The sequence below is a fragment of the Oryctolagus cuniculus genome, chromosome 17, assembly GCF_964237555.1.
Source record: "Oryctolagus cuniculus chromosome 17, mOryCun1.1, whole genome shotgun sequence".
NCBI classification, from domain to species: domain Eukaryota; kingdom Metazoa; phylum Chordata; class Mammalia; order Lagomorpha; family Leporidae; genus Oryctolagus; species Oryctolagus cuniculus.
In genome coordinates this window covers 26,766,620-26,794,482 of record NC_091448.1, presented here as the reverse complement: position 1 = coordinate 26,794,482, position 27,863 = coordinate 26,766,620, and the positions used below count along the sequence as shown (strand labels likewise).

General features: G+C 43.3%; 1 protein-coding gene across 19 annotated transcripts in view; it reads left to right on the top strand.

Annotated features, from left to right (window-relative positions):
- The window catches only part of SPAG9 (sperm associated antigen 9), a 167,139-nt gene extending 140,316 nt beyond the window's left edge, over positions 1 to 26,823 (top strand). For 9 of the 19 annotated variants that reach the window (XM_051824849.2, XM_051824852.2, XM_051824858.2 and 6 more), the window contains 12 exons: positions 184 to 402; positions 673 to 880; positions 3,816 to 3,941; positions 5,070 to 5,150; positions 7,568 to 7,635; positions 9,376 to 9,524; positions 10,961 to 11,132; positions 12,792 to 12,905; positions 14,092 to 14,130; positions 15,043 to 15,219; positions 17,958 to 18,107; positions 23,434 to 26,823. In XM_051824849.2, the coding sequence (XP_051680809.1) occupies positions 184 to 402; positions 673 to 880; positions 3,816 to 3,941; positions 5,070 to 5,150; positions 7,568 to 7,635; positions 9,376 to 9,524; positions 10,961 to 11,132; positions 12,792 to 12,905; positions 14,092 to 14,130; positions 15,043 to 15,219; positions 17,958 to 18,107; positions 23,434 to 23,549 (1,619 nt within the window). In that variant the 3' untranslated portion in view covers positions 23,550 to 26,823. The remainder of the gene's footprint in view (positions 1 to 183; positions 403 to 672; positions 881 to 3,815; positions 3,942 to 5,069; positions 5,151 to 7,567; positions 7,636 to 9,375; positions 9,525 to 10,960; positions 11,133 to 12,791; positions 12,906 to 14,091; positions 14,131 to 15,042; positions 15,220 to 17,957; positions 18,108 to 23,433) is intronic. The other 10 variants (XM_051824854.2, XM_051824850.2, XM_051824861.2 and 7 more) reach the window with 5 other exon arrangements.
- Positions 26,824 to 27,863: the final 1,040 nt, after the last annotated feature.

The following is a 27,863-nucleotide window of genomic DNA, read 5'->3' as shown; positions in this document are numbered from 1 at the left end:
GTTAGTCTCCCATTTTGTGGAGATTAATTTAAGCTTAATGCTGCCATCTTGACAGTGTATTCAGGTAGCTGTATGTCTCACCTGCACATTCTTGTTTCAAGCCTATAGTTGCTTTAAGGAAAAAAGAATGCTCTTTGTGGGAGTTTACTTAACTATTAAAAGGAGGCTGAATTTGTTCTTCAGGAGCACGAGAAACGGACTACCCTGCAGGAGAAGAGCTCTCCGAGGCTGGTCAGGTGGACAAAGCATCTCTCTGTGGGAGCATGACAAGCAACAGCTCGGCAGAGACAGACAGCCTGCTGGGGGGCATCGCGGTAGTGGGGTGCTCCACAGAAAGTGCAGCAGGAGCTGCCATCTCCCCTAGTCCCAACGGGGCTTCTCCAGTGATAGAGAAACTACCAGGTATACCTGATTTTACCTTGTGTGCCATCTGCACAGACTCGGGCCACCTAGGTGGTTTGGTGTGGACTTGGTTTAGGTGCTAAAGTAGCAAGGATGAAAGAGCTTGAAAAAAGATGCTGTAATGACTGTTAGATAAAGTCAAGAATTCGCAAGGTCATGATACAGTGTGGAGGAGAGAGGAGGCAGAGTCGGATTCTACAGCAGGGGTTTGTGTGGGGAAATTAGTGGAGGAGAAAAGCTGAATCTTGCCGTGTCCTATTTATTTTGTAGAAATGGAATCAGAAAATACTGAGGTTGATGAAAGTGTCCCAACAGCAGAAGAAGCAACTGAAGCCACAGAAGGCAATGCCGGGTCAGCTGAAGATGCCATGGACATCTCCCAGCCTGGCGTGTACACAGAGCATGTTTTTACAGATCCTTTGGGAGTACAAATCCCAGAAGACCTCTCCCCTGTATATCAGTCAAGGTATACTAATGGGTTAGTAACCTTGGAAATGGAGTGAAGTGCCCAAATAAAAAGAACCAGTATAATCTCAAACAGCCAAACTGTTCCCACTAATTGCATCACAGAGGTGAACTGAAAGTTGCTATTGCTTATTCCTGCTGTGTCTTCGTGTCTTCATCTATTCCCACCCCTTCACTGTGTCTGGCTGTCTTCCCCCAGCATTTTTTTCTCTCCTCCTTCCAATAGGGTCAAGTGTTTGGCCCAGCAGTGACCATGCCATTTGGGTCACACACACCCCATATTGAAGTGCCTGAGTTCAAGTCCCAGATTTGTGTGTGTGTGTGTGTGTGTGTGTGTTTGTTTTTTTTTTAAGATTTATTTATTTATTTGAAAGGCAGAGTTACAGAGAGGCAGAGGCAAAGAGAAAGAGAGGGAGGGAGGGAGTGAGGAAGAGAGGGAGAGAAAGAGAGAGAGAGGTCTTCCATCCGCTGGTTCACTCCCCAAATAGCTGCAATGACCAGAGCTGGGTCAATCTGAAGATAGCAGGAGCCAGGAGCTTCTTCCAGGTTTCCCACGTGGGTGTAGGGGCCCAAGGCTATCTTCCACTGCTTTCCCAGACCATAGCAGAAAGCTGGATTGAAAGTGGAGCAGCCATGACTCAAACTGGCGTCCATATGGGATGCCGGGACTGCAGGTGGCTGCTTTACCCACTGTGCCACAGTGCCAGCCCCCCAGATCTGTTTTTGATTCCAGCTTCCTGCTGATGCACACCCTGGGAGGCAGCAGGTAATGGCTTAAGCAGTTGGATCCTTGCCACCCAGGTCTTCCATGGAAGTGGCAGGAGTCCAAACACTTGGGTCATATTCCACTGCTTTTCCCATATCATTGGCAGGAAACTGGATCAAAAGTGAAATGGGAGCCAGCTCTGTGGTGTAATAGGTTAAGCCTCCTCTTGCACCACCAGCATCCCATATGGACGCTGCTCCACTTTCAATCCAGCTCCCTATTGATGGTCTGGGAAAGCAGTAGAAGATGGCCCAAGTGCTTGGGCCCCTGCACCTGCGTGGGAGACCTGGAAGAATCTCCTGGCTCTTGGCTTTGGATGGGCCCAGCTCTGGCCATTGTGGCCATTTGGGGAGTGAACCAATGGATGGAAGACTTTTCTGTCTCTCCCTGTCTGTAACTCTGCCTCTCAATTAAATAAATAAATCTTAAAAAAAAGAAAAGAAAAGAAAAAGAGTGTTTGGGACATGAACCCATGCCCATATGGGATGCTGGCATTGTAGGTGGCAGCTTTACCTGTTACATCACCATGCCAGCCTCTAGGCTTTTTTTTTTTTTTTTTTTTTTTTTTTTAAGTTATTTATTGGGGCTGCACTGTGGCGTAACAGGTAAACTTGCTGCCTGCAGTGCCAGCATCCCATATTGGCGCTGATTCCAGTCTTGGCTGCTCCACTTCTGATCCGGCTCTCTGCTGTGGCCTGGGAAAGCAGTAGAAGATGGCCCAAGTCCTTGGGCCCCTGCACCTGTGTGGGAGGCCCTGAAGAAGCTCCTGGCTCCTGGCTTCAGATTGGCACAAATCCAGCCATTATGGCCATCTGAGGAGTGAATCAGAAAATGGATGACCTCTCTCTCTCTCTCTCTCTCTCTCTCTCTCTCTCTCTCTCTCTGCCTCTCCTTCTCTCTCTGTGTATCTCCGACTTTCAAATAAATAAATAAATAAATATTTTTTAAAATGTTATTTATTTGTTTATTTAAAAGAGACAGAGATCGGCCGGCGCCGTGGCTCACTAGGCTAATCCTCCGCCTTGCGGCGCCGGCACACCGGGTTCTAGTCCCGTCGGGGCACCGGATTCTGTCCCGGTTGCCCCTATTCCAGGCCAGCTCTCTGCTGTGGCCAGGGAGTGCAGTGAAGGATGGCCCAAGTCCTTGGGCCCTGCACCCCATGGGAGACCAGGAGAAGCACCTGGCTCCTGCCATCGGATCAGCGCGATGCGCCGGCTGTGGCGGCCATTGGAGAGTGAACCAACGGCAAAAGGAAGACCTTTGTCTGTCTCTCTCTCTCACTGTCCACTCTGCCTGTGGGGGGAAAAAAAAATGGCAAAGTCAGGAGACCAGAACTTCATCCAGGTGCCCCATGCTGGGGGGCAGGGAGCCAACTACTTTAGACTTCACCTGCTGCCTCCCAGGATGTGCATTAGCTGGAAGCTGAAACTGGGGGCAAAGCCAGGACATGGGCTCAGGCACTCTGACGTGGGGTGCAGCGGCCCAAGTGGCATCTTCACTGCCTTTCTTCCTTCAAAGAGTTGCTTAGTCAGAGCTGTTTAGTGAACTCTTTGATTTTCTTTCCTGCCTTCTCTAGACCCCCTTTAGCTGAGGGTCTCTCAGAACTGGATCCTTTGTGCAGTTTAATATTCTTCATAATCTACAGAACAGCCAAGGGTCTATTTAATATTTACTTTTTATTTTAAAAATAAAGTCATGTTCTGGATCTGGATAGTTCATTTATATATCTTTTATTAAACATGCCCTGACAATCCAGAAGAAAGGTTTTGTGATAGACTGTAGGCATATTTCAGTTTATTATAGAAATTTCCTTTTACATTACCTTCTTCTGTGCATGTGTGTTATTATAAAACAAACCATCTCCCCATTCCCTCCCCAGAAGCAACTCCTAGAAAATTCAAATTCACCTAAGGAAGAGCCATAATTGCAGCCTAATATATAATACATGTATCTCACATATAACTGCTATATTTTACTTCCATGTCTCATCCTCTTTTCTACACCTTGGGCCTTCTGATTTGTTAATATTTCTGGTATAATTGTTGAAATATTTAAGCATTTTACTTTGGTTTGTCTGGAATTTTAGTGTTTGATTATTTTAATTTTTTCGTTGAAATGTTCAGTTTCTGAAAACCACTGCTAAGCATTCTTAGGTATTTTTTCTGTTACCCTGCCTTCCCAGTAATGACTCAGATGCATATAAAGACCAAATATCAGTATTGCCAGATGAACAAGATCTGGTGAGAGAAGAAGCCCAGAAGATGAGTAGTCTTTTACCAACTATGTGGCTTGGAGCCCAAAATGGCTGGTAAGTGCCACACTGGTAATATTAGAGTGTCTTTAATCTTTTGCTTTTGAAAACAGTAGGAAAATAAATAAAATATGGTAAATACGAATAACAAGTGCATATTAGTGCAAAGTTTATGTACAAACAAAATTTGAAATTGTGTTAGAGCTATCTCATAAACTGGGCTTGGTTAGTTCTGACGTGTTTGTCACAGAATGTGCTCTAATTTATGTAATATTCTTAGAAGAATTAAATGAGATTTTAAAATCTTGGTGGCCCAGAAATAGAAGATGCTAAAGAGCTTAGAAACAGAGTAGTATTAATGTGTATAGGCTAGAATGTTGGCAAGAAACACCAGGGAATAAATTAATGTGAATCTTGCTGCAGGAAGGCCCAATCCTAAACGTAACTCTTTAGTAGAGTTTCTGGGAAAACCAGAACAAATCACAGTCTGAAAGCTCAGAGGATAATAACTAGCAGTGCATGACTTGTTCACTAATAACAGACTGTACATTTTCAAAAAGTAAGCAAAGATACTAGTGTGTGAGTTCCACAGGGCTTCAGTACTATAAAGTGAATGGTCAGCAAAATTAATGTAACTGTTTCAATTAAGTAGACACTGACATTTGAATTTTGTGTGTATCTCACATGTAACAAAATACTCTTCTTTTGATATTTTCTTCCAGCAATATAAAAATGTAAAAACCATTCTTAGCTTGCAGGCTATAGTAAAACAAGTAGCAGGTGGATTTAGCCTGCAGTCCATAATTTGCCACTTTTTGATGTAAATCACTCTGCCATTCAAAAGTTCAGTGCAGTAGAGGTATTAGATAATTCAAAAAAGGGCTTCAGCCAAGTGTTGAGCAACTTACCACTAAGTGATACCATTAATTGAAGTTCTAGTATTAAACACTTGTTCTGGCTTTTTAGCCTTCATGTTTCTGTTTGCTAAAGCAGCCTAATAACTGCCATAGGCCTAGCCTTACTCTCATAGTTTTTTGACCATTGCACAAAGCTGTGACCTTTTCCTAAAATGTTTGTGCTACCTTTGTTTCCTCTCAAATGAACTTTGCGGTCATTATTAAATACAAGCAGTGAGTGACTTAGGATGTTCTCTGTGCCTTACCAGTCTTGGCTTTGTTCTTTCAGTTTGTATGTCCATTCATCTGTAGCCCAGTGGAGGAAATGTCTCCATTCCATTAAACTTAAAGATTCGATTCTCAGTATTGTGTAAGTTGTATTTTTGAAATTCTTTCTTTTTAAAATTATGTGTTTTAGCATAAACTAGATTTATTTAGTTTATTTATTTGAAAGACAGAGTTATATATAGAGAGAGAGACAGAAAGAGAGAGGGAAATGTCTTCCATCCTCTGGTTCACTCCCCAAATGTCTGCAACAGCCAGGGCTGTGCCAGGCTGAAGCCAGAAGCCCAGAGCCTCCCCTGGGGTTCCTATGTGCATGCAGGGACCCAAGCACCTGGGACATCCTTCACTGCTCTCCCAGGCACATTAGCAGGGAGCTAGATGGGAAATGGAGCAGCGATGTCTCAAGCTGGTGCTCACATCAGATGCCAGCATCACAGGTGGCAGTTTTACTCGATACACTGCAACACTGGCCCCATAAACTAGAATTTAAGACTGTTAAAGCTAATATTCTAACACACTTAAATAACTTCATGGAAAATATATATTATAAAACAAAAACAAAACCTCATTTATGGGCTGGCTTCAAACGGTTTTGCACTGAAATTTATCTTTTGATTCAATTTTCTGTGACCTTTTTGAACTATCCTCATTTCATGACTAAATCAGTGTCCAATTTTTTTTTTTTTTTTTTTTTTTTTTTTTGACAGGCAGAGTGGACAGTGAGAGAGAGAGACAGAGAGAAAGGTCTTCCTTTGCCGTTGGTTCACCCCCCAATGGCCGCCGCGGCCAGCGCGTTGCAGCTGGCGCACCGCGCTGATCCGATGGCAGGAGCCAGGTGCTTCTCCTGGTCTCCCATGGGGTGCAGAGCCCAAGGACTTGGGCCATCCTCCACTGCACTCCCTGGCCACAGCAGAGAGCTGGTCTGGAAGAGGGGCAACCGGGACAGAATCCGGCGCCCCGAACGGGACTAGCACCTGGTGTGCCGGCGCCCCAAGGTGGAGGATTAGCCTGGTGAGCCGCGGCGCCGGCCAAATTTATTTGTTTTAAATCCTTTTTTATAGAACTAGAGAAGTAGGGTGAGAGTGAAATTCTGTAATAATAAAAGATAAAATAGAAAACTTTCAGAAGAGGAGACTTGCCAGATTGATTCTTCATTGTTACTGGGAGTTCTTTAGTACTTTAGGGATAGACTAATTAATACCTATTAATTAATTAATTATTTTTTGACAGGTAGAGTTATAGACAGTGAGAGAGAAAAAGAGAGAAAGGTCTTCCTTCCATTGGTTCACTCCCCTAATGGCTGCTATGGCCGGCGCTGCGCTGATCCAAAGCCAGGAGCTGGGTGTTTCCTCCCAGTCTCCCATGCAGGTACAGGGACCTAAGCACTTGGGCCATCCTCCACTGCCCTCCCGGGCCACAGCAGAGAGCTGGACTGGAAGAGGAGCAACCGGGAGTAGTACCTGGCACCCCAACCAGGACTAGAACCCAGGGTGCCGGTGCCGCAGGCGGAGGATTAGCCAAGTGAACCATGGCACCGGCCAATTTATATATTTTTAAAATATTATTTATAGCTTGAGAATATGTTGATTAGGCCTTTCATTTGCTAGTCCTTTTCTATTTGTTTTTTTTTTTTTTTTGAAAGGCAGGGTTGGAGGGACAGAGAAAGAGAGATAACTTCTAACTGCTGGCTCACTCTCCAAATGTTTGCCACAGCCCAGGCTGGTCCCAGTTGAAGACTAGAGACTCGAACTCCATCTGGGTCTCCTATGTGGGTGGCAGAGTACCAAGAACTTGGACCATCATCCACTGCCTTCCCATGCTCATTAGCAGAGAACTGGTTAGGAAGTGTAGAACAGCTGGGTCTCTTTTAAATGGTGCTCAAATGGGGTGCAGATGTCACAGGTGGTGGCCCAACTCTCTGGCCACATCAAAAATCAAACAATTTGGGGCTAACATTGTGGTGCAGGGTCAAGCCGCCACTTACAATGCTATTATCCCATATCAGAGTGCCAGTACCTGAGCCAGTACTTCTGCTAGGGAGTGAACCAGGAGATAGAATCTCTCTGTCTGTCTGTCTCTCTCTCTCTCTTTATCTCTCTCTCTGTCTCCATCTCCCCTCTGTCACTCTACCTTTCAAATAAATGAATAAGTCTTAAAAAAATAAATCAGTTTGTCCTGAAGTCCATAGAGCTGACTTTTAGTTTCTCCCAAGGTGTGTATCTCTGGTCTGTAGATTTGTTGTGTTCACCGTGCTGAAAGGAGCTTGGGCCAGAAAGTGACACAACTGAGATCCTACACATGCTGTTGATGTCATTAACAGTTGGCAGTTTGTCATGGAAGAACATTCTCGGTGAACTGAGCAGCGTGCTCATTTAGCTCTGGTGTAAGCTCCTCATTGTATCACAGAGTGGCCCTTTCAGAGACTCCAATCTAGGTCGGGAGCGTGTGGTCCCTTCTGTGATCTGGAATGCAGAGTTCTGAAATCCCTCTTCATGTTTGCAGACATGTGAAAGGAATTGTGTTGGTGGCCCTGGCTGATGGCACCCTTGCAATCTTTCACAGAGGAGTTGGTGAGTTATGAATATATAATATGTACTCCAACTTGCTGCTCTGCAAAGCACTTTCAAGCAGATTGCCTTATTATGTTTTAAAGAAGTGATACTTCATAGGAGAACAAATGAAGGTTTAAACAGAATATTAACAATGTATGACATCAGAACAAAATGCCTCATGATAATGTTGTTTACCATAATGAAAAAGTAATTTAGCATTTTATGGTGCTTTCATATAGCATAATGTGGAAGTATTTGTCTTTCATTCATAAACAAGGGGGTTTTGAAAAGTGGAAAAATGGGGGCCAGTGTATGGCATAGCAGGTTAAGCTGCTGCCACAGAGAGGGGGAGGGACAGAGAGAGAGAGAGAGAGAGCTTCCATCTGTTGGTTCACCCCACAAATGGCTGCAACAGCCGGGGCCTTGCCAGGCTGAAGCCAGGAACCAGGAGCTTCATCTGAGTCTCCCATGTGGGTAACAGGGACCAAAGCAATTGGGCCATCCTCTGCTATTCTCCCAGGCCATAGCAGAGAGTTGGATCGAAAGTGGAGCAGCAGGGACTTGAACCAGAGCCCAGCATCAGTGCCGGCACAACAGCACCAGCCCCAAGACTGGATTTATTCTTTGTGTTTCCACTGGACAGAAGTACAGATCTATGGGTGGTTGTATACCGGGAGGCAGACTTGAAGGTTGGGCTATTTTCAGACACCTGTATTGTTTCCCACCAAAATAGCTCAAGGGAAACAAGCAAAATAGAGTCTGCAGTGATTCCTAATGTGTTTGCAAGGGGTTGCCTCCAACTTCTACCCAAGAAAATATGTCAAAATCCAAGTGAATGAGAGATTATCTCCAAAAGTCCATTCTAATTCTAAAAATATTATAAATGGATAACTTTTTTAAAAAATTATTTGAGAGGCAAGAAAGAGAGTCAGAGGTAGAAGGAGAAAGAGGTTGGCATTGCGGTTCAGTGAGTCCGGCTACCACACCAGCATCCTTTATGTTTATGAGTGCTTGTTCAAGCCCCAGCTGCTCCACTTTCAATCCAGCTTCCTGCTGATGCCCCTGGAAAAGCATCAAAAGATGGCCTGAGTGCTTGGGCTCTTGCTACCCACATAGGAGATGCAGATGGAGTTTCTGGCTCAAGGCTTTGGAGTGAACCAGCAGATGGACGATCTCTCCCTCTCTGTTACTCTGCCTTTCAAGTAAATAAATAAACCTTTAAAAATATAAAAAAGGAGAGTGCTCCCATGTACTGGTTCACTCCCCCAGATGGCCACAAGAACCAGGGGTATACCAGGCCAAAGAAGGAACCAGGAACTCAATCCAGATCTATACGGATAGCAAAGACCCTACCACCTGAGCCTTAACCTTCTGCCTTCCATGATTTGCATCAAGAGAAAGCTGGAGTCAGGAGCCAAAGCTGGGTCAGGAACCCCAGCACTCTAGTATGGGATATAGGCATCCGAACTGGATTCTTCACTGATAAGCCAAACACTCCACATCACTGCTTTTGAGAACATGTTTTAAAGGGAATCCACGTGAGTGGCAGGTTTATCAGATGACCTTAGAGATCTCTTACACATTTGCAGTTTGTAAAATAAGAGAACCCAGCCTCTGCAGATAAAAGGTTTACTTAACACATGATACTCTGGGTGCTTCATCAATAAATTTAATTATACAGCCAAATAGGACATTTCTTGTGTTGAAATTGAGTAAAAGATGGTATTTGTTAGCTGAAATCTATTTCTTATTTTAAAGATGGACAGTGGGACTTGTCAAACTATCACCTCTTAGACCTTGGACGGCCTCACCATTCCATCCGCTGCATGACCGTGGTGCATGACAAAGTCTGGTGTGGCTATAGGAACAAGATCTATGTGGTTCAGCCAAAGGCCATGAAGATAGAGGCAAGTTAGCTTATGTTTTCTGTATTTATTGAATTTGTAGTAGCCAAAGACTGTAAGGCCATGATTATTTTCAGAGTCTTTAGAAATTGTTTTCAGAATCTATATGTTTTAGGGTACTTCATTAATGAATGGCTTAGCTTTCTGTGTTACTTTAGCTGTCTTATCACTTTTGACATGAAGGTAGGGCATGGTTTTTCTTAAAGAGAAAAGAAGGAATCAATGAAGGTGTTCTTTAACAAATGAATGGAGAAAGAAAATGTGATATATATATATACACAATGAAATATTATTCAGCTACATATATAAAAAAAAGAATGAAATCCCATCATTTGCAGCCAAATAGTTGGAACTGGAGGACGTTATGTTGAGTGAAGCAAGCTAGGCACAGAAAGACAAATACTACATATTCTCCATTATCTGTGAGCACTAAAATTAAAATTAAAACAAATTAACAAACTCAATCTGAACACAGAATGTTGATTACTAGAGATTGAGAGTTTGGCTTAAAAAATAGTGGATGTGTTTCACTATTTGTAACAAATGTACTAATACCAAATGTTAGTAAGGAAAGTGGGGTGAGAGATATATGGAAATTCATTATAGTATTCCTCCTCATAATTTTTGTTTTGTAAATTTAAAATTAACGATAATAAAATGGAAAAAAATTCACACATGAATATTTAAAAATATGTCTGTGTATGTACCCAAAGCTGGGTGAATGTGTTTGACTATAGAAGGGTCGATGGAGAGGAGAGTTTCCAAGTCCTCATCATGTGTGCTTACAAGCACAGCCATATGTGTCCCAATCGGAACAACCACAGTGCAGTGGCAATTTGTAAAAACAGAAGCCTAAGTCTTGACATTGCTTTCTCAAAAATTTTTTGTCACAATATATAAATTCATTCTAGTTCTCAGAAAAAAAATAAAACTTAAAACAAGAAAAATTTATGGTGAAAATCCTCCTTCTCCATTGTTCCAAATTCCATTCCCTTCTGCATAAATCCCAAAATTAACCATTTAATGTTTATTTTTCATTTCTCCTCCTTATATCCAGATACATACACACACAGCAATATGAGTTCCTTTTCATTTAATTATAAATGGGATCTTCATGTGTTGCTGTAAGACAACACAAAATCCTGAGATCAAAATTTGTCTATTAAATCCTTTTACATAGCATGAATTATGTTCCAGTATTGTTTTCATATATTGACATCCTGTATAGTGCTGAAGTCGAACATCATTTGGATTCTCTGGTTCTTTATTTTGCATTCTAGGATGAAAAGAACTGTGTATATGAGCAGTCATGTTTAATAAACCATATTTAGGCTTGGCATTTAATAAGCAGTCTGCTAAATTGTTGTGCAGATTAGCATAGTTTTTAAACATGAACTCCTGTGTAACAAAAGACTTTATGATCGGACAATCTCTCCTAGAAATCATTTGATGCACACCCCAGGAAGGAGAGCCAAGTGCGGCAGCTTGCGTGGGTGGGTGATGGTGTGTGGGTGTCCATTCGTCTGGATTCCACTCTGCGTCTCTATCACGCACACACTTACCAGCATCTACAGGATGTGGACATTGAGCCTTATGTAAGCAAAATGTTAGGTAAGCTTCCAAAGTGTTTTATCAGTGTTTTAAATGGTCTAAAATGCTGGGTAGAACCAGTGACTAAGGTGCCTCAGAAATAGTTAACTCATATCAGTGAAAGTGTCAGGCAGAGGTTCCAGTCTTCTTCATGGTTCTTGACAGAAACTCGGAGTCATTTCTACTCCTCTTATTTTGCATATCTAACCTATCACCAGGAACTGTCAAGACTACCTCTAAAAACTTCTTAAATCGATTCCTTCTTTATCTCTGCCACCATCCCCTGAGGCCAAGTCACTGTCCTTTCACCCCTGGAAACAGTGAGCTTCCTTTCTGGTCTCCCTGTTTGCATTCCAGTCTGTTCTCTGCAGAGTAACCAGTGTGCAGGTATCACCTTGACTTCCATCCTTGCCCTTAGGTGAGATGACCACCAGGAGACCTCATCGGTCTGGACCACTCTCCTTGCTCACTCCCTTCCACCCACACTGACCCACACCCTGGCAGATTCCTTCCCATTCCAGGGTCCTCACGTGGCTGTGTCCTCTGCCTGACAATATCTCCTTGGTCCCTTGTTACTTAGCTTTCGGATCACAGTCTACATGTTGAATCCAAGAGAAACCTTCAGTTAGGGCCTCTCTTGGCCTTTTTATTGATGAGGTCTTGTTTACTCTCTCTTTCCCCACAGTCCATAAGCCCCATGAAGAACAGGGCCATCTCTGTCTCATTATGCTGTGTCCATTAGCACCTAATTCAATGCTTTATGCTATTAGAGGCATCAGAATGATTCCTTTCACGAAAGGTTGAACTGGCTTTTTAGTCACTCTAGGGTCCCTGCTCTCATCAAAACTGATTATAGCTAATATGCCCTCTCCCTAGCACCAGGTATATGTAGACATCCACACTAACTTGTTTCCAGAATGTATTTGGACTATAGGTTAAAGACCCTTAGCACAGACTAAATGGTAGTTAAGACTCTTTCTGATACTGTGATTCTGTGATCATCCCCTCAGTCCTTGTAAGTAGGACTTAGAGTGACTAATGGTGTGTTTGTCTTAAATCTGTTTTATCATTTGCCTCTTAAATCCCTGAAAATAAGATTGGTTATAAAAATACATCCATTCTGCCTAAGTTATTTATGTATGGTGTACTAAAATCTCAAGTCTGCTTTAAAACCTAAAAATGTAAGCAAGGAAAAACTATAGGTTTGTTAATAAAGATTGTTTTAATATATATAGAGAACATGAGGCAAACCAAAACTCTTTTAGTTCATAAAATCAAAGGACATTTGATTTCCCATTGTAGTAAACTGGTTTTTTGTTGTTTTCTTGGTGGTGGTGGTGGTGGGGGGTGTAAGTTGTTTTGCTTTGTGTTTTAGTTTGGTTTTGCAGCTCCCTAATTAAACTCTGTGTCATATATCCTAATATGCCTTAATTCCTGGGTACCTCCCTTCTGTTTGGTAATGTAATGCTAGCTGCTTTTAGCATTTTCTTTTTCCATTGACCCTGAATGGTCAGGTGATAAAGCCAAATAGGAGTTTGCTTTGCTGTGCACTTTCAGGACACATTCATCCAGCCCTGGCAACACCTCTGTTGCATTAACCTAGCTACCTTAAGGGAGGTGGCACCTAAAACCCCATCTGCTTTAGTTTCTCAGTGAAATGTTCTCCCTCTTCCCTTACAGGTACTGGAAAACTGGGCTTCTCTTTTGTGAGGATCACAGCTCTTATGGTGTCTTGCAATCGTTTGTGGGTGGGGACAGGAAACGGTGTCATTATCTCCATCCCACTGACAGAAAGTAAGTATATTTTTAGATAACTATGACAGGACAACTGGAGTTATTGGAATTCAGGTAGAAGGAATTGTTTAGATACTGGCAAATCTGCAGTAACTCAGAAAATCCAGCTGATGACAAAGATCTAGCTGAGGTTTCTTCACTCTTCCTGTGAAACTTACAAACTCCAGAGTTCCCATGTGTCAGGACTAGTATTGGTACAGTGTGAGAAATTCTTTCCCTCAGTTAAGGAGTCACAAGCCTGTGTCATCTTTGAAATAAAGATTGAATCCGTTTTCTTCAGCTCTGTTTCCCAGTATCCAGAAACACTACCTGACATCCATCCTAGTTTTCCTCATCTCCCTGGCGAGCAGTGTAGGATATTCCATTTGTTCTATTTGAGACTTATAAAAAAATAGTAGAAGTTTCTCAGGAGGTCAACAGAGCTTTACTTACGCTGGAGATAAGCCATCTCTCCTCTCTTGGAAAAGAATGTGGTTTATTATTTTTGTGAACAAAATGTATGTTGTATGTTTTCTCATATGATGTTCCATGACATTAGTCATCTGTGAAATAAGTGTGTTTCTGTCGCACATTCGTGGGTAGGGAATGTTTCGAAACAAATGTTGTGAATCCATAATATAAGTAATAATCGCATACCAGAGGCTCACTTTTCCTTTTTTTAGGGGTAAGGGAAGGAAGAGGACCAGATCTGAAGCTTTTAGATAACCCAAGTTCTTGATCCAACTTTAATTACTGTATAAATCAACCTGTGTAGACCATTTCTTATTATATATTTCAGGATCCCTAGAGTTCATTTCAATTCTTTATAAGACAGAGTTCCATTTTAGCATAGTTTGAACCAGATTTTTAAAAACACACACAAAAATAAGGGGGAAATTTTAGCATTTAGAAAATGTGCCACATTCAGTCCTCAGTGTTCTGATTCAGATTCACTAAAAGTAACTTTTAACTAAGAAAACCAAAATCACAGCAAATCAGATTGGCCTTTTGGAGCAGAGATTCTGTAGGGTCCTTGGCAAGAACCTTACGTGGTACTGCTGTGGAGCCAAGTCAGATCTTGTCAATGTTGTGGCACTTGAAGCGCCAGGTTACCAGCTAGAAGATGCTGAGAGTGGTGGCGCACAGTGACGCTTCTCCTCCCTGTCATGCACCTCTCCATGTCCCCTTTCCTCCTTTCTCACTTTAGCCGTAATCCTCCACCAGGGACGTTTACTGGGGCTGAGGGGTAAGTGCAGATCCTGAACCAAGCTCTTCTCCCTGGCTTCTGATAGCCACTGTGAGGCTGTTCCCACTCTCTAGATACCCTCTTGAATGTCTTTCAGTGTCACCCACTTGCCGTCACTGCCCTGCAGCAGGTGTCTGTCTGTTGTGTGAGGTCATGTCTGTTACATGGCCACCGACTGCTCAGCAGCTTCAGTCTGTTCATCATCTTTTGTTGCAGCTGAACTTCCTTTCAGACTGTTTTCCTTCCAATAAAAACATGAAACATCTCTTAAAAACTATTATTAATCTACATCATTTACTCTTGTCACCAGTCATCTTTCCTTCGTTCACTTACTTGCCCATGGAATGGGGATGTTTTGTGAGTCTGGTCATTGCGATAATCCAGCCAACCACAAATGTGGGGTAAATGAAAGCCACTCTGTTGAAGTGGCACAGCTTTTACCAGCCCCCTCCAGGGACGTATTCTCAACCAAGGGGGTGGTGGGGGAATCAGAAGATAAACTATTACAAAATATTTTACTTAGAAATAATACCTATTTACTTTAGACAAGCACACAACACAACTTTACTTAACGTAAAGATTAGTTTTCTAAAATGGGGCTTAAAAGACACATCAAAAATTCAAATCTGTTTTCTTTTGTTCACTGAAGTGATTTTTTTAAAGAATTAATAGATATATATAAAAAGCGAGCTTAGGGACTGCTAGACTGGCAAAATCCCCTCCTCCATCTACCTAGGCCCTTAAATATAACCAGCATGCTGTAGCCCTCTCTTCCAGCTTTGTCTTGAATTGGCATTGCTGCCCTTCAACTGGCTGTAGCTTTTAGATAATACCATAAGGATTAACCAGTAACCTCTCTGCATTGTTACTATTCTAGGGGAAAATATTTGTTCTTTGCTTTTTCTCTTGCAGCAAATAAAACCTCAGGAGCCCCGGGAAATCGTCCTGGAAGTGTAATCCGTGTGTATGGCGATGAGAACAGCGACAAAGTGACTCCAGGGACTTTCATACCCTATTGCTCAATGGCACATGCGCAGCTTTGCTTCCATGGACACCGGGATGCTGTCAAATTCTTTGTGGCAGTCCCAGGTGAGTTCAGTTATTCTGTTGAGGTGTTCCGTGTCATTGTCTCTCTTCTGGGATCACAGTTCCACTGTCCTGTCTAACATGAAGTACTGGAAAAACCAGTAATTCCAATGTGGCATATGAAGGAAGTTCTATGACAAGTGTTTGAATAAAGAGCCATAGGGATTCACAAGTGAGATTATTTTGGAGTCTCCTCCCTACCCCCAAGATTTTTTATTTTTATTTAAGAGACTAGCTTACTTTTAAGAAACAGTGGTGTTTTGTCACAAAAGAATGCCAAAAATGGTCTCAGCCTAATGAAGGAAATCTTAAGAAAGAAGCTTCAGTTGTTGAGGCTCCATACAGGAGGGGATGGGCTGCACCCTGGTACCTCCAGCAGTGCTGCGCTGGAGAGCGGTGACTGCACAGTCGGGCTCTGGGCTTCCTCCGCTGCCTCTGCCACTCACGTCAGCCCAGCCACTTAACCTCTGGGCTGTGCTTCCTAAGTGGTGATCCATGTGTGTTCTGCCTGCCTCTGTTGTTGTGAAAAATTAATGAAAATGCACCATACAGACAAGAGGTGATAGTGGTGATGTCCAGGGGAAAATATTCTGCCCACTGAGAGTATAGTGATGTGGCTGACCACCTATACACAGGACTCAAATTTTGCAAACTTTTTCCTTATTAAAAAGGCAAGTTTGGGGGTTCAACAAAGTTCAAATCTGACTTTACCACACCAACGAACTGTGTAAAAATGGTGATGTTTCAGTGTGTTATGGTTCTCCAGAGAACCAATAACAGTAGTGTGTTTGCACATGTGAGTGTGGGTGTGTGTTGCATGTACATGCATTTGTGTGTGGAGAAAGACCAGATTTAAGGAGTTGTCTCATGTGACTGTGGGGCCTAGCAGGTCAGGAATCTGAGTGCAGGCCTGCAGGCTGGAGACACAGGGAGGAAGTGGTGTTGGGGCCCAAGTGTGCAAGCAGTCTGGAGGCAGCACTGTTCTTGCTTGGGGTCCTCAGTCTTTAAGACTGTCAGCTGATTCTGTGAGGCCCACCCACAATATGGAGATCATTCATACCAGTTTTTCCCAGAGGATTCTCAAGTTAAATGTAACAGGGCAAGGGCTGGCATATGGCGTCCTAACCAATTAGTCAGTTACTCTAAACAGCATGACAATGAGTTTCCTGATACCTCATGAGTACATTTTGTTCATTTGTGCGGTTGTTTCCTTAGGATAAATTCCTAGAAATGGAATTGCTGGTGATAGTGTTCCTCTTGTATGTTTTTAAAGAAATAAAATGCCAGAGTCTCTATGTTTATACTTAAAAGTCTAGTTTATTCATGGTAGTCTCATGTCGGAATAAATAAATGTGCTGTGTTTTATTTTCTTCTCTGGCGATGGGTCTCTGGATTCCTTCTCTTTTTCCACTAGTAAAAACAGTACTTCAGTGGACCTTTTGGCACCTTTCTGTTGGGTGCAAATAAATCTAAAAATGGAATTGGCAACCTTGTTTTTTGTGGTTCTGAAGATTGAACTACTCTGGTTGGCCTTGTTATCATACCAGTGTGCTCTTGCCTCTGTGGCAGAAATAACCAGTCTGACAGAAGCCATCTCAAGCAGGCTCCCTTTTTCCCAGGGCATAATTGAGTAATTCATGAGTGAAGCCCTGTGGGGATACATCAAACTATCCTGGCCACTTAAAACTTAAATTAATTTTTAGATTCAGACTGCATCGTATCGTGACTGTGCCCTGCTAGCTCCTGGGGGCCTGGTCTGTGTAGTCTGACCAAAGGACAGTGGATTCTGGCAAGGAAGAAGCTGTCCCACAGTCAAAGCTGTGCAAGTGGGATGGATGCCTTAGACATTATTCATTTGTTCAGAGTGTGAGTGACATTTAAGGGGTTCTCTCTGCCATTTCATGCTCAAGGTTTCTACCTTGGAACTTAAGCTTGACAACAAACAGCACATTTAGCAGCAATTTTATTTGCATAATCTAAATTAGAAATAAGATGTACTTTTCTTAAACACGAGCAGAGAGCCGTGATTTGGAATAAATGTAAATGTTACTTAGGAATATACAGACTTGTGAAGCTTAGGTTGAAGACTCTTCTCTTACACAAATGCATGCTCTCCCTCTCAGAGGAGACCTTTCCACTGTCCCTCAAATCAGGGGGACCCGACACGGGGTGAAATAATTTGAAGCAGGCAGCCTTATACATATCTCATACTGGATTTTGGACCCGTTCTTGCTTGATGCAAAATTGCTTTAGTTAGATTTTCAAACTGGGCCCTTACAACCTACATGTAATTTTTTCCTGATCACATGGAGCCTTTTAGCACCCCTGATAGTTTGGTTGCGCTTTAAAGTCTAATTACCTTTTTAACTCTCAGAAATAATCAGGGGTGCGCATTGGGTGCATCAGTTAAGACACTACATGAGATGCCCACATCCCCTGTCAGAGTGCTTAGGCTCAAGTTCTGGCTACACTTCTGATTGCAGCTTCCTGCTAATATATACCCTGGTAGGCAAGACATGGAGATCCCCATATGGAAGACCCAAATTGAGTTCTAGGCTTCTGGCTTCAGCCTGGCCCAGCCCAAGCTGTTATAGGAATTTGGGGAGTGAACATGTGGTTGGGAGGTATCTCTGTCTCTCCAAATAAAATGAAAAATAGAGCAAAATGTTTAAATATTCCAGAAACAACCATCTCCCCTTGCCCTCCTCCTGTAAGTAATACTTCTGTCCTGTATAAAATAGGTCAAGTCATCAGCCCCCAGAGTGGCAGTTCTGGCACAGATCTAACAGGGGACAAGGCAGGGCCATCTGCACAGGAGCCTGGCAGCCAGACACCCTTGAAGTCCATGCTTGTCATCAGCGGAGGAGAGGGCTACATCGACTTCCGCATGGGTAAGTCCTGAATCTGGAGCTCAAATCCCACTGCTCTGGGGTTTAGATTTTCGCCCTAAGTAAATAAGAAATCACTCTGCTCATGATTCCTAAGAGATTTTCTTTGAGTTCTTTATTTAAGAGAGGATTTTGTATTTCTTTGTTTTTGTTTTTGTTTTTCTTTCTCTCTTTTTTTTCCTTCCATACAGGAGCATTTGTTTGAGAAAGCATTAGACATAGCAAGATGTGGTTGAGTTTATGTGAAGAGCATACATTTGGAGTCAGTGGGGAAATCATTCAACCTCCTAGAGTGTTGATTTCCTCACCTGCAAAATGGAGACATTCAGGTTTTGGGTTTTTTGTTTTTTGTTTTTTGTTTTGTTTTTGGGTCAACATTGATTTTATTTGTTCATCTTTTCACCTGACAAACAGAGATTGAGCTTTTATTGTCTGCTTGTCAGCCTGGAACTTGAAATTTAGAAATAAGTCAGACAAAGCCAGTCTCCAATAGATGATTGAACAGCATTAAGATAAAGATATGTTAATAGGTTTAAAGTGTTACAGATGCTTGTGGTAGGGAGTAGAAGGAAGCCAAGAAATGATGCTTAAAGTGACTCAGCACCCAGCAGTGTTAGTCTCAAGCAGGGGTGGGGAACCATTCTTCTGCCAAGGTCCATTTAGGTATTTATAGCATCACTCTCAGGCCATACAACTTAAAAATTAACCTGCCATAGATTTATTGAATTTTGAGTCATGCAGGGCCAGGCCAGTGACTTTGTGGGCCTCATACAGTCCCCAGACTGGACATTCCCCACCCATAGTCTAAAAGATCAACTTGGGGAATGGGCTGCAGAGGGCTGGGGGTTGGTGTTCCAAGGTAAAAGAATAGCTTGACCAAAGATTTGGAGATGTGAAACCATCTTAATTGAAGAAAAACTATTTTTAAATGATAGGAACTTGGAATAGTAGAAAGTACAAATTCTTGCTCCAGAAAGGAGGAGCTTGGCTGTTTATTTACACAACAAAATAAAGGGTTTGCATTTTATCTTTAAAGAAAAGGAAAACTTTTGGGGAACTTTACATAGAGCCGTGCTGTGATGAGATTTATGTGGAGGATGCTTAGAGATTGGGAGATGAGTTAAAAAATGGATACCTGAGTAAGATATTAACAGAAGGAAAAGGTAAGAAAGGTGATGGGGAAATTGCTAAAATGGTGTGGGGAAAGAGGGAGGGACCCACTCCCTGGGAGCTAAAGGCTGTCAGAACAGAGGCAGATCTGCAGGAAAAGAAGGAAGGGGTAGAGTTTTGTAAACCAGAAAGTATTGTGCAAATAGATGGTTATTTATTTACTATGATAAACTGATCCCTTGAACTATCCCCAACTGTGTTGGGGCACAGCGGATTAAGATGGTGCATGCAACACTGGCATCCTCTATCAGAGCACTGGTTCAATCCAGTCCAGCACCCTCCTAATGCGGGTAGCAAACCAGTGGACGATGGCCTGAGTTCTTGGGCCCTTAGCACCTGTACAGGAGGCCAGGCTGGAGTTCTAGCTTCTGGCCTCCTCCTGAGCCAGACCTGACTGTTGTAGCCATTTAGAGAGTAGACCAGCAGATGGAAGATCTCTGTCTCTGTCTCTCTTTCTCCATTGTTTTACCTTTCAAATAAATAAATAAATCTTTTCTTTAAGGTCACAAACATAAGCATGAAATGGTTTTTGAGAATGTAATATGCTCTAGATCAGTGACAAATACTTAGGTATGAATTTTGTAAAAGTAAAGTATAGAATTTTAGGGTCACTAGGGCCAGTGCTATGGCACAGCGGGTTAAACCACTGTCTGCTGCACTGGCATCTCATTTGGCGTGGATTCGAGTCCCAACTGCTGCACTTCCTATCCAGATCCCTGCTAATGTGCCTGGGAAAGCGGCGGAGTATGATCCAAGTGCTAGGGACCCTGCACCCACAGGGAGACCCAGACAAAGCTTCTGGCTCCTGGCTTTGGTCTGGCTCAGCCCCAGCTATTGTGGCCATTTGGAGAGTGAACTGACAGATGGAAGATCTCTCTCTCTTTCATATATGTATACACACACACACACACACACACATACACACAACTCTACCTTTCAAATAAATAAATAAAATCTTTTTTAAAAAGTCAAAATTTAGGGTCATGTCAGTGACAGTATACCACATGTGATTAGTGTAACCAGAATATCTGATGCAAAAGCCTCATTAGACACCTTTGGTGGGAGGCATGGGGAGGATGTTAAGCTTAGAAATTTTCCCAGGGGCCAGCACTGTGGCGTAGCCCATAAAGCTGCTGCCTTTAGCACCGGCATCCCATATGGGCTACGGTTCAAGTCCCAGCTGCTGCACTTCCAATCCAGCTCTCTGCTATGGCCTGGGAAAGCAGTAGAAGGTGACCCAAGTCCTTGGGCCCCTGCACCTATGTGGGAGATCCAGAAGAAGCTCCTGGCTCCTGATCGGCACAGCTTCGCTCTAGCCATGAGGCCATCTGGGGAGTGAACCAATGGATGGAAGATCTCTCTCTCTCGCCTCTCCTTCTCTCTCTGTATAACTCTGACTTTCAAATAAGTAAATAAATAAAAGTTTTTTTAAATTCGACTTTTAAAATGAGACATCAGTTTTTTTTTGTTTGTTTGTTTTTTTGACAGACAGAGTGGACAGTGAGAGAGAGAGACAGAGAGAAAGGTCTTCCTTTGCCATTGGTTCACCCTCCAATGGCCGCCACAGCTAGCGCGCTGCGGCCGGCGCACCGTGCTAATCCGATGGCAGGAGCCAGGTGCTTCCTCCTGGTCTCCCATGGGGTGCAGGGCCCAAGGACTTGGGCCATCCTCCACTGCACTCCTGGGCCACAGCAGAGAGCTGGCCTGGAAGAGGGGCAACCGGGACAGAATCTGGTGCCCCAGCCAGGACTAGAACCTGGTGTGCCGGCGCCACAAGGCGGAGGATTAGCCTAGTGAGCCGCGGCGCCAGCCAATAAATAAATATTTTTTAAAAAAAGAAGAAAGAAAGAAAGAAAGAAATTTATCCCAGCGGGGCTGGCATTATGTCGTAACAGGTAAAGCTACACCTGTAGTGCCAGCATCCCATATGGGCACCGGTTTGAGTCTTGACTGCTCCACTTCCAATCCAGCTCACTGCTGATGGTCTGGGAAAGCAGTAGAAGATGGCCCAAAGTGCTTGGGCCCCTGCACCCATGTGGGAGACCTGGGAGAAGCTCCTGGCTCCTGGCTCTGGATCAGCCCAGCTCCAGCTGTTGTGGCCATTTGCAGAGTGAACCAGTGGGTGGAAGACCTCTTTCTTTCTCTTTCTGCCCCCCTATAACTCTGCCTTTCAAATAAATAAATAAATATATTTTTTAAAAAGTTAAAAAAAACTTATCCCAGTGATGTAAGAATGGAGTCATTTCCAAGTGTTTTAAATAATTGTTTTTTATTTACTTGAGAGGTAGAGTTACAGACACAGAGAGGAAGAGACAGGAAGATCTTCCATCCACTGTTCACTCTCCAAATGGCTGCAACAGCTGGAGCTGGGCTGATCCAAACCCAGGAGCCAGGAGCTTCTTCCAGATTTCCCATGTGGGTGCAGGGGCCCAAGCACTTGGGCCATCTTCCATTGCTTTCTCAGGCCATAGCAGAGAGCTGGATTGGAAGAGGAGAAGCTGAAACATGAACTGGCGCCCATATGGGATGTTGGTACCCCAGGCAGAGAATTAGCTTACTGTGCCATAGTGCTAGCCCCTAAATAATTGACTATTGGTGTAGAATTATTTTATAGAGAGGAACTATAGGGCCTCCACTTGGCTGGAATATTTTTGCAGCTTTTTCTTGGAGTGCAATATGGCAGTTGGAACCATACTAAGGAATATGTTAATAAAATCTCTATGTGGCTTTTCCATTTCCACTAAAAATTCTTTCCATTGTAGATCCTGAAAATAGTATAAAAATTGCTTAACCATTTGGCAATATCTTTAGTTAATCCAGCCTGAAAAATAGACTTGTATTTAAGCATAAGCTAATATTAATAGTGCATGTGCTTTTGTAAAAAATTGAATTTGTTCTTTTTTTGTTCCACTTTCATTTTCATTTCCTGTGATGTTTTAACAAGTAGAAACTAATCCCAGAAGTTCCATATTTTTAATGCTTTAACTTAAATTTTAGGATGTAGAGACCTTAGGAGACAGGATAGAATCTTTAAAACAGCTCAAAAACATACAGTGGTCTTTTGTCTCAATTTGTCATTATTGTAATTTTTTTAAATTAAACAGCCAATTTTTTTTTACATTCTACCCTAGGCTGATGATATTTCGCCAGTTCAGAAATTGGATTTTGTCCTGAACGTTACTCCTCTCTGTGGTTTGTCATTGTCATGGAAAGGCCAAGAGCAGGGGTAAAGGAGAGTTTAGCCTGCAGAGAAAACCACAGAAACATAGGGCTTCTCCTTCTCTGTTTCTGTGCAAAATGTCAATGTTTTCTGGTGTCCAGCTGGAATGCAGGTCCAGCACATTACAAAATACCAGTAGTCCCTTGTTATGTACCTTTTCAGGGTTGTACTGAAGAACTCATCCCACTAGACAGGTTGTCATTGGCTTGTGCCCAAACATCCTTGCTCTGCACACCAATTGACGGGAGCTTGTGGAGGGAGTGGAGTGTGCCTACACTAGGCCTTGGAGCCAGTGGCTTCCATCAGACTTCACAGAAGCCCCTACAGCCCATCTGCCACCCACGCCTTTTCCCTGCCTCATCTCCACTTAGAAGCTGTTGATGCATAACCTCTCCTAAACCTGAAAATCATTGGAAGAAAAACTCACTGTAGGAGGTGATGCCTCTGCCGTCAGGTGGTGCTGGAGAGAGACGGTTTCAGTTTCTATATACGTGTGTCCCTTATCCTCAACTGAAAAACTTTGCTCCCTACAGTGGGAATGAGCATGAGCTGTTCGGGTTTTGTCTCAATCCTTAGTTTGTAATAAGCACAAGTAGGCTGTCCATTTTGCACGACCACAGAACTGGACACTTTGCCATCCATTTCTGTGAACATCAGTATACCAGCACATCAGGATGACTTCCCCATGTAGTATAGTGAACTCACTTTTATCAGTGCAGCCTGCAAAGTAAGTTAGCCTTTGCAGAAGTCAGGCAGTGGCTTGGCTAGCAGTGGGTGAGGAGTGTAAGTCGCGGCATCTCCTTTACTGTGCTCTCTGTGGTGAAAGTCAGCTGAGTTTGGTGCAGCTTGTTCGTGGCCTGACTGTGAGCATGGTGTCAGATTCCCGTCATCCTGTGTTTTCTGTGCTCAGCCTAACTGGTGTCTCCTTGTCGTCCATAGGTGATGAAGGCGGAGACTCAGAACTTCTCGGAGAGGACCTTCCACTTGAGCCTTCTGTCACCAGAGCGGAAAGGAGTCACTTGATAGTGTGGCAAGTGATGTATGGCAGTGAGTGAGCCCGTGGAGACAGGTCGAGATGGGCACGCCGTCGCTTCTGCATGGTTTATTTTCCCTTTCCTGTTTATTTAATGCTCTTTTTGTGAAGTAAAGTTTCACCACACGTGTGAGATTTTTTCCTGTTAACTTTATATTACAGACTCTGTCCTACCATAACGATACGGAGGAGCTAGCTGTTTTACTGCACCGGTGTTACAGGCGACTTCAGTCCATTATGAACAAATCAGGAAGGTGACTTACAGAAAGCAGTCCCGATGTGGTTGAGTCTGCCGCTGTGTAATGTCACTTCATTTGATGGGGTAACATTGTAGCTGTCACTAATAATGGAATTAATGGAAAACACTTGATGAATGAAACTGTACCATTAAGTACAATAGCAGTTTGCCCCAATGTATTAAAATTGACACACACTAATGTCAGGTGGATCATCAGGATTTGTCTTAATGTCCCAAGAGGGCTAAAAAGCTAACTGTAAATTACTTTAACTTTGACTTTCAAATCTGACAAATCTTGTTTATATGGTATATAAAACTTTGTTTTCATCAGATTTTGGGGGGGTTTTATATTAAAGAAATTAAGACTACACTATTTAAATAAAAGTTTCCTGTTTCTGACTTACTAGAGCTCTAAAATTTATGAGGCCTGCTTCTCTAAGCATTCTTGTTTTGTTGTTTTGTTTTGTTTTTTGTGAGACCAGTCTCACTCATTTTCATCCTGACGTGTCTGAAAGCTTTGTCACTTACCAAGCTCAGAAGCCATTTCAGCTCTGAGAGGATTTTTTTAAAAAAGGCAACTGTGTTTTGTGTTCGTTATACTGGGAGATGGCGGTTGACTGAGTTATTTCCATGTGAAAAAGTTCTCCTGTTTGCCAAATGTTCCTGGGCTGCTCTTACCTGTTAAGAGTAAAACTGTAGAGGGAATGGGGTCTGGCCTAACCAACTGAGTAAGGGCTTTGGCTTAAAATATTACTTTCTTTTGTCCTGTATAAGCTTGCAGAACAGCTAGTACTTGCTATTTTTTATGTAAATAACACATTTAAGATTTGGCACCCTTTTGAGCTTAAAACGTCACCTTCAAAGGGAAAAACTATGAAGGGGACGAGACAAAGCCACAGTGCGACATAGGCTGGCCTTACCCCTTTTCACTCACAATGCCCATTTTCAAAAACAGGTTAGAGAGTCTAGGTCTTTAACTGGTTTTCTTGTTTAGTTAAGGTTTAAAAAGCCATCATGCAACACTTTTTTTCTCCCTCTCAAGCTTTTCGAAAATGTGTGATTTACTATTTCTTATCCATTATTCTAAGCAAAACTAAAAATAATTCATGTGCTTTGTAAAAAATGAACATGCTGAATCAAAGCCCCAGTCGCTGGAGGGACGCTTCAGAGAAGAGGCTCAGACTGCGCGTCCTCAAGTGCTAGGGAGGCTGTTTCTCTAAACTGTTAGGCAAAGTTGTTTGAAGAGTACGCCAGTGACTGCTGCGCGTGCCTGATCAGGACTGTAGATACGTGGATTTCATGAGGAGGCCTGGGATCCATGTGGCCACAGGATCTTCAAGCACGTTGTATACCCAGTAAAACTGTAGAAGAAAAACTGTCAAAATTGGATTAAGAGAGTAATTTTTTGCTTGAGCTGCTTAGTCACTTTTCTTCAGGACACCAAAACCTAGGCCACTTCTCCATAGCTCGTTGGCTATGTTTTTGTTTTATTTGAAATCTGAGCCATTTTTGGCACTACCTAAAAAAGGCGTTAGTACACATTTATTGGAAATGTTGCATTAAATCACCAGAAAGAGACACCAAAGTGTTTTGGGAGCTTAATCCCAAGAGGCAAACATCCCAGAGTCAGACCCAGTTGGCTGTTGTTCAGCCTTTTCCACATTCGGATAACTGAATGTAATGTAGGGATTCAGGAGTTACAGGTGAAAAACGCAGGTGTATTACAATGGTTGTGATTGTTTTTCAGTTTACTGGCTTTAACTTAAGGAATATAGGTGTAGTTATTTTACCTAAAGATGTCAGATGATCTGTGGCCCTGTTAATTAACTTCAGGGACCAGAGAGAGGATGTCCATGCCTGTACAATTTGTTTTAAAGGCTTGTCCTATGTCTGTCATTTCAGTTAAGTATTTTCTACAGATTGCTTCACTTCCCCTTTCCCCAGTAACCAATTTATATTCTTGTGATGTTCACATTGGTGGAGGTGGCAGCCTGTGGAAGAAATGCCACGCGCGAGTTTCTGGCGCGCAGCAGAGGTTGTGCACTGTCCAGGGCAGAGCAGGAGCCTCCCTCGGGGCAGTCTCCCTGTGGGAAGAAGGAATCCTTGGGTTGTTGCACTGGGATTATTTATGAGGTCGAACCGTGTGACCGGTGCCGACCTGCACAGACCGCGGTCCACTCTGCCTCAAGTTGATACTCCTCTATGAGTTGTAGATGAAAATCTCTGCGAGGCCAGGGGAGAATGTTCTCTAGGAAGTCAATTTTAAGAGTGCTTTTCTGTAGCTCTCGTGTATCTAAATTTTTTAAATAGAAATGAATCTTTTAATAGCTGCAGCTAGTTGAGAATGTGAAACATTTTGAGCACAAAACATGCAGCACATAACTTTTTCAGATGAAGCGCGTTTGCATAGAAAAGGTTGCACCCCATTCTCTCAGTTGCCGAATTGTTCACTTCTCGGAAAGGTCTCCTGCATTTGAGAACAGACCCTGGAACTTGGGCTGCCTTAGTGCAAAGCCAGACAAAATGTGTCATGGCCTGAGCTGTCCTGAAGAACGTGTGTCTTGCAAATGCCGTGGAACTGAATATTTATTTCCTTATGAGTATTATGACTGCTGCCAAAGGACCCAGCCGGACTGAGGGCGCTTCTTCATGGATCACGTTGGGACAGGGGCATGGGGAGAGCAGGAGGGGACGTTCAGTGTGGAAATCACAGTGCGTTTCTAACAGGGTTATGCTATTCTGTAACACTAAATGTCTTTTACTTTCTCTTTAAAAATTGTTTTAGTAGTAATTTTGTCATCTATTTCTTGATATTTGAATATATTTTAACCATCTTCTGTTCTAAACCTGTTTTTGTCCTAGACATTTTACCCAGAACTTTGCCCGCCTCTATAAAATTGGGTTCTAGAGTGTCACTTAGAGGCGGAGGCTTCCTTTCTATGAGCAAGAAGCTCACTTAGCAATGTAGTTATTTCAGTATTTATTTCTATTATGGAATCCCTGGGGTTCGGAATGTAACTTTGTATATGAAAAATATATAAATATGTATATGAAACAAGTGTGGGGTGCTGTGTGTTTTGTTTTAATCTTCTCTGCTTAGGGGTGGTGGTGGTGGTCACAGCTTGGTTTTTATTTGAAAGTCTGCGGTGTTCCCCCTCTAACGTGCTTGCCTGAGGCACTGGCTGAAGCTGTGCCCTGAGCAGTACCCTGGTCTGCTTAGGCAGGAAGGCTTTCCAGAAATGTGGGAGCGCTGACGCCCACTCGTGACCCTGAGACATGCCACGCCAGGGACCTGCTCGCTTGTGAGCCCCAGGCTTGGGAGACACTGAGAGGAGGGATGGTTTTAGACCCACGGTGTGAGCCCACATCCAGGGCACCCCCAGCTGTTGCAGTAATGTGGCGCTGTCCTCTGGGTGAGGCTGAGCGTGAGAGAATCCCATTAGCGGCCTCATTCTGTGCGTTGGAGGAGGCTCCCCTGCCCTCCCCGGAGGCCTCTGGGGCCTGCCACATCCTTGTTTTGAAAACAGATGAATTCTGAGCCTCACTCATTTAACTATGTGAGGGGACCAGGGCAGAAGTGCAGCCTGCCGTCCCACCTCAGAAAGAACTGTCCTTTGGCCCATGGGCTGGAGACAGCAGACTCAGCAAAAGCCCCGCTGCGGGCGTGGATTGGATTTTTCAGCAGGAAAGGGTTGTTAGTGAGGGGCTTCTCAGAATGCCTAGGTACTGAGTAATTAAATCTCATTTCACACTCAACTTCTTTAGAGCTACATGGTGTATGATGGGAGAGGAGGCTGTGGACTGGGCTCTGGCCAGGCTCCACTCAGAGTGGCCCTAGGAAAATCACTTGAAAACAGCATGCAGAATCCCGCACAAGGCTTATGCACCCCAGGAGCTGTTGCATCAGAGTCTGGCATCTGTGGGTGTCCTAAGTGTGAGGTGTGGCTTACGTTAGGGGTATGGGCTGACATCTTTGGACCAAGTTACTCGTGTGCTGGGATGGCGTTTTGGAAGAGCAGTTAAGCTGCCACTTGGGCCACCGACATCCCGTATCAGGGTGTCTGGGTTCAAATCCCAGCTCTGCTCCTGATTCCGGCT